The sequence below is a fragment of the Perca fluviatilis genome, chromosome 7 (assembly GCF_010015445.1).
Source record: "Perca fluviatilis chromosome 7, GENO_Pfluv_1.0, whole genome shotgun sequence".
NCBI lineage: Eukaryota > Metazoa > Chordata > Actinopteri > Perciformes > Percidae > Perca > Perca fluviatilis.
The window spans coordinates 7616601-7631562 of NC_053118.1; the positions used below are offsets into that span (position 1 = coordinate 7616601).

The 14962-nt window shown below is 40.6% G+C and overlaps 1 protein-coding gene across 1 annotated transcript in view; it reads right to left on the reverse strand.

The window, feature by feature from the left end:
- taf2 (TAF2 RNA polymerase II, TATA box binding protein (TBP)-associated factor) overlaps positions 1 to 14962 on the reverse strand; it is a 42504-nt gene that overhangs the window by 3142 nt on the left and 24400 nt on the right. Inside the window, exons 18-23 of the mRNA XM_039806243.1 lie at positions 12554 to 12694; positions 11451 to 11561; positions 10991 to 11184; positions 10000 to 10139; positions 8931 to 9000; positions 7874 to 7983 (exon numbers count right to left, since the gene is read on the reverse strand). Of these exons, the coding sequence (XP_039662177.1) occupies positions 7874 to 7983; positions 8931 to 9000; positions 10000 to 10139; positions 10991 to 11184; positions 11451 to 11561; positions 12554 to 12694 (766 nt within the window). The remainder of the gene's footprint in view (positions 1 to 7873; positions 7984 to 8930; positions 9001 to 9999; positions 10140 to 10990; positions 11185 to 11450; positions 11562 to 12553; positions 12695 to 14962) is intronic.

Here is a 14962-nt window from a genome sequence, read left to right on the forward strand (position 1 = left end):
AACGTGAATCCGGTGCGTTTCCGTCAACTGGTTTGGAGTGAATAAACCGGGCTACAGCGTTTGGTCAGAAGTCGGTGCTTTAGGCTACGCATGGCGGAAACCAGCCAGTAAACAAAGGAGAAGAAGAAGAAGAGGTTGCTAACAGGAAACAAAACAAGAGGCCTTGGCCATCGAACCATCTACGAGAGAAACCTGGAGAGAGGTCTTCAGGAATTAGTTTTAAACTAGCTGGGCAATATGGAGAAAATCAAATACCACAATATTTTTGACCAAATACCTCCATATCGATATTGCGGCAATATTGTATGGTTGACTATTGGGGAATTCTCAAAATACTTACACAATGAGATTTGTGATAAATAATCATCAGTAATGTGGATATAAAGACTAAGTGGGTAAAGGTAAATAATAGAACAGCTAGAACAGTCTGGTAAGTTCAGAAAATCACACCACTTTACTGTAATGCAGCCTTTAAAACCAGGAAAAGACAACACCTATCAAGATATCACGATATCCAAAATAGAAGACAATATCTAGCCTCATATATCATTGTGGATATAATATTGACATATTGCCCAGCACTAGTTTGAACAGTTCTTTCATGTCAGCTAGTGTCGGCCATGTTTCATGCTGTCCAGAGACAAAGAAACGTTATGGGAGGATCATTGTCTGGAACACCCTCTGCCCATAGCTTTCCAACGTCAGACAAATGAGGGCAACTCCATGAGCACTTTCGAGTAAAGACCGTTATCCCCACTCCAACCATTATTGTATCTTGCTCCTGCTTCTCATCCCACAGTGTGTGGCCATTCGGAAAAGCTATCCTTCAGACATGGTTGTGGTACAAATTCAATTTAGTACCAGAGTGCATCCCAGCCATTAATCCTGAGCTGCCTGTTCCTCAACCACACATTTTATCGACTTAAAGTGATGGTTTGGAGTAATTTCACCCTAGGGTCCTTTGCACCACCCCAGAAGCTTTTTTCACCTGGGTCTAACACTGGGAGCGTTAGCGTAAAGTAGCGTTATCAGCTGAATAGCTTAGCGCAGAGGCTAATGGACCCACGTTTGTATCTCGTAAATGACCCCACTAATAATGCCCGAAATGATACCAAACGTCTACACTAGTACATATAGGTTATGTACTCATAAAATGATGGATTGGAAAGTTTGTAAGTACACCAGAAGTTTATGTAAATAACACTTGCCTGCTGGCTTCTGCTCTCTGCTGTTGTTGTTGCTGCTGTAAGACGAGTGCTTAGGGGCCGTCTACAAATTACAACACCGAAAAGAGATGCAACAAAAATATTTTTTTATTTAACTTTTTTTTTTAAGTAAGTGCTGTAGTATAACTAGCAGGAGACAAGTTATAATTGAGTTAAGTTTGGCGACATTACCTGATTTAATCATTAAATTAATAAATATTTTTGTTGTATCTCTTTGCGTATGTAATTTTTAATAGACGGCGCACTCGATCTAACTGCAAGTAGCAGCAGCAGCAGCAACACAGAGGCGAAGAGAGCAGGGAAGTGTTCATAAACTTCTGGTGTAGTTACAAACTTTCCAATCCATCGTTTTATGAGAGCATAACCTATTTGTACTACTGGCGACGCGTTTGGTATCATTCGGTATTAGTGGCGGGTCATTTACGAATACTACGTGTTCCATTAGCCTGCTGGGCGCTACTCAGCTGATAACGCTACTCTACGCTAACTCTCCCAATGTTCGACCCAGGTGAAAAAAGCTTCTGGGGGGGTGTCTGGCTCGAGGTCATGGTGCAAAGGACCCTAGGGTGAAATTACTCCGAACCATCACTTGAGAAACAAGAAATGTTAACTTAAGACAAGATGATCAGCTCTCAGTGACATGAGAGCTAAATACATCTTTATACGAGTCATTTGAGTAGCAGTGTTTTAAGAGTTGGAATGAATTAAACACAAACTATTGCTGAAGCTGACAATCCAAAGGCCAGGCACCTAACATGGGGGGTGGACTGTGGCTTTAGAAGAAGGATGAAATAAATGGCTCGAACTGCAGCAGAAAGTACACAGAGTTGTTCTTACGGCACTGACCTTCAGCCAGTGAAACATCATCCTGTGTGAGTGTGTGTGTTTAACACGTGGGGGGCTGTGGGTTATGGGGGGGGGAATAAAAGCACCAACACATCTCTATAACATAGTATTTAGGGTTACCACTCTGGTCACTGTGTATTTAAACTGGCAGCACAGGCCAGGCTGTCCAGCAGCAGCAGCCACCCACACCGACTGACCGACAAACAAGCTCACTGGAAACAATCAGCATCAACATTTTTGTTCATCCTTCAAGCTTGTGAGTCAACAAATTAAATAAATTGCTGCAATAAGAGCCCAGTGGTCTTCAGAAAAACGGAATAGTGAACATTTAGTTGTAGATAGGATGTGTTTGGATTGGCAGACTGAACCATAATGGCCTGGCTAGCTAGCTGAAAGACACATAGGACCCCCAGGAAGACAGAGAAATAATGAAACCTGAGGACTCAATAGAAGGCAAAACCATGTGCGTATATGGTGGAGGCACGGCCAAAAAGTAGACCTTAAACCTTTTCAGTTCATAGACTGGATAAAACAACAAGATAATAATGAAAGAAAAGCACAGGAAGCAAAAAAGTTCATATGAAATGGAAAACTTCAGGACAGCAGTAGTGTTATAATGGAAGTGGCACTGCAAAGACGACCTGTCAAGTCAATGAAATGGAAACAGTTGATGAAAGATTCAACACAATTCACTATTGATGAAAAATGTATCAAGAGAAAATGCCAGATTATCTCTGACTCCAGCCTCTCAGTGCTTTGACTTGCTTAATTGTAAAAAGAATATCTTTGTGTTTTGGACTCTTGGTCGCACAAAACAAGCTATTTAGCAGTCATCTTGGACATCAAAAACTTGTTTCAGTTTCTTCTTCTATTTCTTCTAATAAATGATTATTAAAACCATAGTTACAATACACGTGGCTATACACTGACTGGAAATTAATGTGCAGCCTTGTACACAGAAGTAAACTAGTGGAACTGGAAGTAAGGCAAGATAGTGCAGCTAGTCCCAAAAATTCCCCTCAGAAAAGAAGAACACAGGTAAGAAGAGTGAAATCTCAGTAAAATATAGAATGAAATGAACAGCTAAGCCTCAAGGTTTTCCACTTGATTAGAACAGAGAGAGCAAAGGTCTGGAAAGCAGCTGATAGAGAAACACGAGTGCTGCATACCAACTCTGTCACTGTGATTCCTTTAAAGTTCATTCAGAACTCCTTGGCAGCTTTCATGGACGATGACGTTCAAACGGTGTCAGCAAGTTGTGCAACAGCAGACAGGCAGTCTGACAGAAGTCTGTCCAGTCACACACATGTGGAAAGGGAAACTAACTGAACTCTCCCTCTGAAGGACAGAAAGCCATCTGTTATCATCTCTTGTTATGAATGGGATGAAAACAGATTAGTAAAATATCTAATTGTGATTATTTTGACTGATATTGTGATTACGATATGATTCACGATATTGAGAGAATGAATGTTTTTGTATCATTATTCTCATTTTCATTGAAAATTATTAACACTGAAAGAAATTAAAATGATTATCGTCAGTGCTCGAAGTGGGCCGGTACTTACCGGTATGCAGTACCGGCACTTCTACATTTTACTCTTAAGCGTACCTGCACTTTTTCTTGCGTACCGCTACTTCTCGCATATAGCCGTTACTCTATCACTGATTGGTAATGACCCTAACGTTACATAAACTACACTATCCAGAGGGCACTACGTGACTTACCTCAGATCTTGACGAATCATGTAAAGGCGAGCAGTCGGCCCACCCTATCAGAAGTTTGCTTCTCCACGGACGCTAGTTCAAAGAAGCTGTCTGATGCCTGTGGCCTGACCGTAACAGATTTTTCACTGCTGAAAACGTAGAAACTAAAAAGAAGTGTGTCGAGTTTATAAGTAGTTATGTTAGCCTGGCTTCAGAAAGGTACTAAAAGAACGTGTGTGCCAGAGCCAGACACGTCAACACAGGTCCAAGTCCAACCAGAAACATCAGGAGGTATGATTCATGAGCTTCAAACTAACGTTCAAGCTAACGTTAGCGTTGATGTGAGCGGAACAGCTAGCTTTAATGAGGAGTCTGCAGCTACCAACCTTAACGTTACCTTAGTCAATGACACCGATGTCAACAATAACGTGAGTAATGAAACACATGGATGGCCAGACTGTTGGTCAAGGGACCAAATGATGTATTTTTGCTCTTTTGTGTTTCCCTCTATCTACGGAACATAGAGAGCAGAAATCATATTAACTGAATAAGCAGATCCCTGAACACTGATACTAGCATGTTCTGTGAACCGCAGGGGTGGTAAACTAGTTTTGTTTTTATGTCCATTAATGAAAAAGAACCCTGCTCGACTCTTGGTCACCTCACTGACCAAAGCCCTTTCTGCCTGCATACTGAGTCAACTGGGGTGCAGGGAACTTTAAATGCTTCAGAAGTTCTTAGGAAATGTGCTTTAAATGAAGTCTATGACACAACAAAAGCCACTCTGGTTTATCTAAACATTCAGACAGCACCAGTAGGTTGTGTGTGTGTGTGTGTGTGTGTGTGTGTGTGTGTGTGTGTGTGTGTGTGTGTGTGTGTGTGTGTGTGTGTGTGTGTGTGTGTGTGTGTGTGTGTGTGTGTGATGTTATTATCATATTCTGTTAGTAGTGTGTACTGTGTTTTTGTTCCTGCATGCTGCCTACTCTTATATCCCCGGCTGTCTCAAGCTCTCTGCAGCGCTGTTGCCTTGAAAATAATGTTATTTTTAGTTTCATAAAACATCCCTGAATTCACCAATGTAGGACATTAGGCTAACGTTACTACAAAACTTCTTCTCTCTTATGTCGTCTCCTTCTGTTATTTATTAGTCTGGCATTACCAGAGCTGCAGCGCTGTCTGGAGTTGACGATGAAATGCGTGGTCATCGCAGTGGCTGTGAAACGGTTTAATTTCCTATAAGCTGTTGGGGCTTCATCAGCAGTAACGTGACGCGACTCCAATAAGTGAACAAGAAACTTAAAATAAAAAAATGATAATATAAACTAAACTTCAAACCACTGAGATTCAGTTAGAAGATTAAAAAAAAAAAATAAAATAACATACTGAGAGCTGAACGCGCAGAAACCTTTAAAAGGTCCCATGACATGGTGCTCTTTGGATGCTTTTATATAGGCCTTAGTGGTCCCCTAATACTGTATCTGAAGTCTCTTTTATATAGGCCTTAGTGGTCCCCTAATACTGTATCTGAAGTCTCTTTTATATAGACCTTAGTGGTCCCCTAATACTGTATCTGAAGTCTCTTTTATATAGGCCTTAGTGGTCCCCTAATACTGTATCTGAAGTCTCTTTTATATAGGCCTTAGTAGTCCCCTAATACTGTATCTGAAGTCTCTTTATATAGACCTTAGTGGTCCCCTAATACTGTATCTGAAGTCTCTTTTATATAGACCTTAGTAGTCCCCTAATACTGTATCTGAAGTCTCTTTATATAGACCTTAGTGGTCCCCTAATACTGTATCTGAAGTCTCTTTATATAGGCCTTAGTGGTCCCCTAATACTGTATCTGAAGTCTCTTTTATATAGGCCTTAGTGGTCCCCTAATACTGTATCTGAAGTCTCTTTTATATAGGTTATTTGTGGTCCCCTAATACTGTATCTGAAGTCTCTTTTATATAGGCCTTAGTGGTCCCCTAATACTGTATCTGAAGTCTCTTTTATATAGGCCTTAGTGGTCCCCTAATACTGTATCTGAAGTCTCTTTTATATAGACCTTAGTGGTCCCCTAATACTGTATCTGAAGTCTCTTTTATATAGGCCTTAGTGGTCCCCTAATACTGCATCTGAAGTCTCTTTTATATAGACCTTAGTGGTCCCCTAATACTGTATCTGAAGTCTCTTTTATATAGGCCTTAGTGGTCCCCTAATACTGTATCTGAAGTCTCTTTTATATAGGCCTTAGTAGTCCCCTAATACTGTATCTGAAGTCTCTTTATATAGACCTTAGTGGTCCCCTAATACTGTATCTGAAGTCTCTTTTATATAGACCTTAGTAGTCCCCTAATACTGTATCTGAAGTCTCTTTATATAGACCTTAGTGGTCCCCTAATACTGTATCTGAAGTCTCTTTATATAGGCCTTAGTGGTCCCCTAATACTGTATCTGAAGTCTCTTTTATATAGGCCTTAGTGGTCCCCTAATACTGTATCTGAAGTCTCTTTTATATAGGTTATTTGTGGTCCCCTAATACTGTATCTGAAGTCTCTTTTATATAGGCCTTAGTGGTCCCCTAATACTGTATCTGAAGTCTCTTTTATATAGGCCTTAGTGGTCCCCTAATACTGTATCTGAAGTCTCTTTTATATAGACCTTAGTGGTCCCCTAATACTGTATCTGAAGTCTCTTTTATATAGGCCTTAGTGGTCCCCTAATACTGCATCTGAAGTCTCTTTTATATAGACCTTAGTGGTCCCCTAATACTGTATCTGAAGTCTCTTTTATATAGGCCTTAGTGGTCCCCTAATACTGTATCTGAAGTCTCTTTTATATAGGTTATTTGTGGTCCCCTAATACTGTATCTGAAGTCTCTTTCCCGAAATTCAGCCTTGGTGCAGAATTACAGCCACTAGAGCCAGTCTCAAAATAAGCTTTCCTTAGGATGTGCCATTTCTGTGTCTGTAGCTATTGGGGGGGGGGGGGGCAAGGTGGAGGGTGTGGCCTTGACCAACTGCCACTTTGCTCTTTTGAAAGCCATAATGTCTCTCTCTCATGAGTGGGCCAAATTCTCTGGGCGGGCAAAGCAGAGAAAGGGGAGGTAACCTTCCTCCTTATGACCTCATAAGGAGAAGATTCCAGATCGGCCCATCTGAGCTTTCATTTTCTCAGAGGCAGAGCAGGATACCCAGGGCTCGGTTTACACCTATCACCATTTCTAGCCACTGGGGGGACCATAGGCAGGCTGGGGGAACGCATATTAACGTTAAAAAACCTCATAAAGTGAAATGTTCATGCCATGGGACATTTAACACTAGAACGGCCATGTCATTTTGACCGTTATGAAATTTAAATTGTAAAATTGTCCGGAGGAAGTTCATGCAGCAACTGGCAGAGGAGCTGAGAGTGGAGTTTATGGAGGGAAAAGGGGCAGCGGCGCACGGTCCGAACAGCGCTGAGCACCGCAGCAGACGCCAAACGGAGGCAGTGCCAGGTTAGGTTATAGCTAAATGTTCAAATAAGATACTTTTAATTGTTATTTGGCTGTTATGAGTTAAGTTGAATGAATTTCCACACCATATTTTTCGGCTGTGGCTAAGTGGTAGAGAGGTCGCCTGCCAATCGGAAGGTTGGTGGTTCGATCCCTGGCCCTGTGGTTCCATGCCGAAGTGTCCTTGGGCAAGACACTGAACCCTGAGTTGCCCCCGATGCTGCGCCATCGGAGTGTAAATGTGTGTGAATGTTTACCTGATGAGCGGCCTTGTACGGCAGCCTCGGCCACAGTGTATGAATGTGTGTGAATGGTTCCTGTACTATGTTAAAGCGCTTTGAGTAGTCGTTAGTAGTAGCGCTATATAAAAACAGCCCATTTACATTTTAAAACACGCAACCAGCCAATATCCAAATGGAAATGATGTGTGTATTTGCATATAGAGTGGGGAAGTGAGATCTGATCACAAGTGGTCACTGAGGACGCATGTGAAGACACATTCTGCTGCCAGGTGGGAACAAATGTACCAAGAGCTCGGATGGGATTTTAATACCAGGTCAGAAGGCCCCGTGTGTGTCGTGTGCGCGCATGTGTGTGTGCGTGCGTGTCTCACCTGAGTTCATTAGTTTCCAGAGCTGGTCGACCAGAGCTTCGTTACACAGAGCTGAGTCTGTTGTCTTGGTGAAAGGTGGATTCTTACTGAGCATACCCAGGATCTTATGTCTAATTGGACAACAAAAAGACAACAAGAAGACGATTAAAATTCATGCTGGCTGTTTCTAAGTTACAGATCATTTAACATAAACTATATCTACATAAAATGAGGTTAGTCAAACAGAGTACCCACACACGATCACTTATCCAGACGGTGATATACACTAAAGGGTAATGGGTATTACTAAACCGTAATCTACAGGTTTGTCTGTGTAACTGTGTCAGAAAAGTGGTTGCATATCATTGTAATGGCAGAGGCAGAAAAGCTCACATATTTTTAAGTCTATCTTAAAAACAATACTAAAATACTCATATATGTACACTGAAAGGCTTATTGGTTGTTATTGTTCATGCCAGAAAGACGTTTAACAATTTCAGACCTGTTCAATGCAAAAGGCATTCCAAAGTTTCAGCCTTTTTTAGTATGAAGTTCCCTCTTTGTGCTTGTTGCTGAGCCGCAGCAGAGTGGTACTTCGACAAAGCAGGAATTTCACTCTCACTTTGGAGGACACCAACTTGATTTGTCTAACTTGGACAGCTAAAGCCTCATATCATCTTTAGCTGAAATTAAGAAGTCACCCAAAAATGAAACAATGTCTCCGGCTTTTGTTACCCTTGGCTCTTTACTTACAGTGAAATCGCTTTAGGAAGGGATTCCTTTGTGCCCAGTATGGACAGCCAAAAACATTTTCAATGTACATTTGGTTATGCAGTTATTGTATTAAGATAGACTTGAAAAAATGAACCTATACTTTAAGGCCTCTGAAGGTGTCAAGGGACCGATTCTAAAAAGCATCCCTGATTAGAAGATAAAAATTGACACATTTTGGAAGACAAGATTTAATTTCATACAAACCATGAAAAAAACGTTGAGGCAAGGACACTGCACTTACAGTGATAATGTACACATGAGCGTGTATGTAATGAATGCATGTGTGTGCGGGCTGTTCGCTGACCTGACATAATGAGCTGGATCATTCTGGACCATGTTGAGCAGCCACTGCAGCTCCACTGAGCTTCTTTCAACTGCGGCACAAACAAAGACATCGTGAACACATCAGAGACCTGAACACATGGAGACACGTCACGGTGAAAAAACATCCTCAAGATCCTGCAGATGCTGTCAAAATAAAACACAACCGTGGCTGCTTTCAACAAACGTTCAAATATTAGGTTTACTGGCATTTGAGGATTTGGCCTTAATTAACCTCCACCTATCAGAAGAATCTGAGTATTTACACATTCTATTAATACACTGACAGATATATATATCCACCCTAACTGGCTTCAACAAACCTATAACAGCTTCGAGGACCTGTGAGCTAGGTCAATGAGCTTCATAAAAATGCTAATAATAATAATAATAATAATAATAATACCAATAACAGCTAGCATACTTGAAATTAGAGCCCGACCGATAAAGGATTTTTAAGGCCGATACCGATACAAATATTTGATGATTTAAAAATCCAACATTCCGATATATATATATATTTTTTTAAATCCAGAAATGCATAACAAAACATAAACAGATTTCCCTAACATTAGTTATTGGTAGTTCTTTATGAGTCTTCACTAAAACAATATGATAATGCAGTTTAAAAATAATATTTTGATTTATTGTCACAACAGAACAGAGGAACATCAAAATATATTAAAGTTCTGAGAAATAAAATGCATAAAAATACAAACTTAAGATATGAAACTTAAAAGTCCTTTGAACAAAAAGACAATAACAACAACAAAAAAATCAAAGAGTTACCAACAGGGAGGTTGTGGAGCGCCCTCTGGTGGACAAACTATACAACGCCAACACTCAGAACGTGGTTGAGGGGGGTTTCGTCCGTTTTTATTTGATTTTTTTTTTATATTCAATTATCAGAATCATTTGTCATTATAAATGATTCTGATGAATGAATATTTAAAAAAAAAATTTTTTGGATAGTTTGGAAAATGCCTAATATTGGCCGATAATATCGGCCCACCGATATATCGGTCGGGCTCTACTTGAGATACATGTCCTACCTCTAGTGTAGTCCACCAGAGCCTCCAGTGCAGCGACGCGCACGTCCACAAAGTGTCCGTACTCGGCGTAGGACTTGAAGAGTGACGCGTCACTGGGAATATGGCCGTTCCTCTGAAGCTGACGGATCGCACTCAGACAACTGGAGAGAGGAGGGGAACAGAGGAATCAGGGATCTTCTAGTTGTGCGTGAAATGAATGCAGAAAGATGTGTAACGGAAGGCAATACGCCACAGTTTTCTCTTCATTTTGGATAAAGTAAATATAAAATAATACATGAATGAAACCTCGTGACTCCCTCTCTTTCTTTCCCACAAACCTTACAGTTACTTTTCTTATTTAATATGCTAAACTGACAGTGGCAGATAAAGTTATGCTGCCTTCAAGTGCCTGAAAACAAATATGAGAATTACAAGCTGAGCTGAGATAATATTAACATGGGACACATACGTATGCCAGAGATCTTTTTTTTTTTTTTTGGAATCCCTAAGTAATGTTTACAGGCGGAGGGCATGGAAACTTTGTTAACTGAAGATAAATGCTATATTTCGCGTTATATTTCCATTGAAAGTTATCAGCATAAATAAATAAAAACATTTTGTGCGGTTAACATACATCTACACTCTTTCAAATATTACATATTATTTGTGGTTTATGGAAGACCAATATTATTTTTATTTTCTGACTTTTTAAGCAAAGGCTAAACAAGTCTAATTGCATACGTATTGTATCCTGTAAAAATGTGTTTCCTTATTTTTTTGTCCAATTATTGTGGCAGAATCCTAGCAAGAACACCTAAGCCTGATTTCCCAAAATAATTAGTGGCTGCTCATGGTTGGAGATAAGAGGATTCTTTACTCGGTTTACAGTAATAGAAAGGAATATAGCAACATTTGAAATTATTTTAACAGCTGAGATGAAGAGTTGCTAGGAGAAACCTAGTTTTAGGGGATCACGTGTGGAACATATAGAGGCAAAGACTACGCTCCTAACCGGACAGTGATGGTGTTTCTGAAGCTCGGCAGCAGTTTCTCCATGTTGAGAAAGCGTGTGATCTCCTCCAAAATGAGACGGACGTCAGCGTTCAAGTTGTCCACTGTGCGCACCTCGTTGCTGATGCTGATGGCGGGGGTCAGAGAGTTGGTCAGTGCTTCAATCAGATCGGCACGGTAGTAGTTATCTGAAAACTGAAGACACAGGGAGGAAGAGGAGAAGTTAAACCCCCGTTTGTGGATGCTGATCACTGGGGCCTCAGTTTTACTGTTATCATCTGTAAAATAACTTTTTAAATATGCCACAGGTTTTTAACCACTAATGTTTAAAATACCACTGAATAACTTGGAAATTAAATGTGTGTGTGTGTGTGTGTGTGTGTGTGTGTGTGTGTGTGTGTGTGTGTGTGTGTGTGTGTGTGTGTGTGTATGTGTGTGTGTGTGTGCGCGCATGTCTTTACTTTATTTTTTCTGTTGTCGTTGTACTTGATGAGGTCAAGGATGAAGTTGAGGACATCTTTTGGACAGAGGTTCTGGACATCTCTAAGTAGCGCCATGGCAACGGGCATCGTCTGACATGGACAACAAAGAGAAGACCGTAATCACTAGGGCTGTGTATTGGCAAGAATCTGGCGATATGATACAAATCACGATACATGGGTCACGATTCAATATATTGCAATATATTGCGATACTGTGTGTAAGGCGATATATTGGGATTTTTTTAAAGTATAATTTTAGAAAAACTAATATTAAAAAAAAAAAAAAGATATGATGTTCATAAAAGTCAAAGAAGTTTACTTTAGGTAAACAATTCAGTACACAGAAAATCAAACTGCCAGTTGGGGATTGTGGTTCCCAGGTTCTTAGTGAGCTAATGTTGATATGCTGAAGTAGGCCAAAGTTCAGCAATAGCTACGTTGTTAGCTTTTAGCAAAAAGTCAGGCACTGTTAGGCACTGTTAGGCACTGTTAGTGGTGTGTATCAGCATAGCCATCTAGCGGTAGGGGGTGTAAACACAACATAAATGTGAACCACATGAATATTTTTGAACGTTTATAAAAATAAAAAATAAAAAAAACGATATTGCCTTTTTGAAAATCGATACAGTATTACAAAATAAAAGATCGCGATACTCAAGTGTATCGATTTTTTCTCACACCCCTAGTAATCATGTTATGATATTGCTGCGAAAAAGACAGAGGAACCCAATTTCATAGCTCATTTTACACTGTGCTTCACTGTGCCACGTGGCCCAACTGCTGCTGGGATTAAACAAGGTCCTTAGATGTGGTTGTTTAGGAATTGTGCCCTAAACATGTTCTGACTGGGACATTTTACTGCTGAAAAATGGTTGACAAAATACTAAAACAAATACAGAAACACTGTTTAAAATATATCTATACGGTAAGGTATTGTTAGCAGCTGACGTATATATCTGTGATAAGCTAAAATCGCCTGGAATAACCGATCATTTTAGTTTTTTTGCAGTCTGTGGAGAGTGTGTTTACGGTCCTGAGAACTAGTGTGTGTTGAACTGTGTGTGCCTGTCCGTTAGACGTACCTTCTGCAGGAAGTAACTCTGGAAACTGATGAAGTTGTTGGTCTTGACGATGTTGGGGCAGCTCTTACAGCAGAACATTCGGGTGAACAGGGACTTCATAGCCGGCGGGCCCTGCCACGTGCTCACCATTGAGTTGGCTATCTGCACGGTTTACAAGCACACACACACACGAGAAGAGAAGAACGCAGCTCTACTTTAGTCAATTACTTCAGTTCACGTCTGTCTAAGCTGCCACACGCGGAGGACAGAATCCATCGGGGGTCCTCCATTTGCTGTGATCACAGTAGAAATAACGGCCAAACTAAACATTCAAGAATTCTGCAAAGCATGTGGAATGTAAAATATACACGCACTCTCAAGAGTTATGGTAGTTACATGAGAAATGCTGAATGGCACACAAATGACAAGTCAAGAATGTTGTAGCTTGTGTAACAATGTCCTTTCTGTCCGTTATAATCTCTGTGGTGAGAACTGAACTACAAGGTAAAAGGCAAATGTACACGAGCAGCACATGAGGTTTCCACAGGCATGAAGACTGGCGGCTCCAGTGGCCTTTGGGTTCTAACAGGATATTGGGGAATTTATGTTAATGTGGTAATACAGGGCTAAGGGTCACTGACACAGGATGTTGTCATTTGGCAGGGTAAATAAAGGGGGGCATGCACACCGGAATGTTTTTGTACGCGTGTATGCCCGCATTCATGAACACATCTGTATTTTTTTGTGTGTCAGAGTTGTTAACATGTGCATGACAGCCCTGGGCTGTTCCTTCTGCCTTCCAGCATTTTCTACCAATAACAAGCATGTCAATGCCATCCCGATCCCAACAAATCATAATGCAGCCAAGTCCATCCGAGGTCAGTCATATTTCACTTTGTGGGCAGTGTGGGTATGGAAGTCTGTGAGTGGGAGTCAGAATGTGTGAGTGGGAGTCAGAATGTGTGTGTGTGTGTGTGTGTGTGTGTGTGTGTGTGTGTGTGTGTGTGTGTGTGTGTGTGTGTGTGTGTGTGTGTGTGTGTGTGTGTGTGTGTGTGTGTGTGTGTGTGTGTGTAGTATATACCAAAGGCCATTACGATGGAGTCTGTTGGGGGTTCTGTGGCCAAACACAACAACTTAATGAAAGCAGTGAAGTGCTGCCATTTCAACCTCCACTCAGTTTATCATGTTGTAAAAATATTGGTTCAGGTGGAACCCGAATGGTGGAAATCCAGTGCGGTTGAAGCTGGAATAGACCAAATCCAGAGAATAGAGAGTTTCCTGGAGCCACAGAATAGGATTATTCAGGTGGGTGGCCTCGCTGGCTCAGACGTTATATGCTGTTCACATACTGTAGCCTGTTTCACAATATTGTTTGAACTGAGGTTTTTGAAAACAATTAAGATTTTCACCAAAATAAATGAGAGATGAGACAGGCAAGGAACTATGGTTAAGACATTGTCACCATCCATTAAAAAACTATCAGAGCTGAGTCAAGCTAGTTTGAGAGTCTATAAACTGAACGTTAAATTACTCCCTATCAGTGGTGGAAGAAGTATTCAGATCCGTTACTTCAGTAAAAGTACTAATACCACACTGTACAAATACTCTGTTACAAGTAAAAGTCCTGCATTGAAAATGTTACTTTAGTAAAAGTGTGTCCGGAAAATCTACTTAAAGTATTAAAAGTAAAGAACTCTCCTCCCATTGTAGAAAGTGTAAAGGATCCAACCAGTTGTGTGTTTAATGGTCTAATCATTTCAGCTGGACCTGTAGGCCGTTATGTTGTCGGCTAGTTTACTTTAGAATAAAACATCAGATTTTATAAACTCCATGTGTTTTGTGTGCAGAAATCTTAATGTGTAAAGTAACTAGTAACTAAAGCTGTAACAGATGAATGTAGTGGAGTAAAAAGTACAATATTTCTCTCTGAAATGTAGCGGAGTAGAAGTAGAAAGTGGCATGAAAAGAAAAGACTCAAGGAAAGTACAAGTACCTTTAACATTTGGACTTAAGTACAGTACTGGAGTAAATGTACTTAGTTACATTTCACCACTGCTCTGAGAAAGAGTGCATTTAAGTCCCTCCCCCACCGCAGGGGGAAGCCAAAGACTCGCTCTCCATTGACTGGAAGGTGCCTCCTCATCAACTCCCTCAGCTAGCAAACAACAACAACAATAACAACATGCCTAAAAGCTGCAGTGTGGTGAAATGCACTAACAACAGAACTATATTTTTATAAGCTGCCGAACCGAAAAACTGAGCTTTTAGACAAAAGTGGATAGAGATGTGAGGCATCAAAAGGAAGAATGGGTAAACTGACACTCAGTGTGCCTAACAGTATGTGTGTGCACTGACTTTTGACCTCACATATGTCAGTTTTAGGCTAACTGTATTCCTGTAAGTTAAGCTAAAGCATTGACAAACAATTGT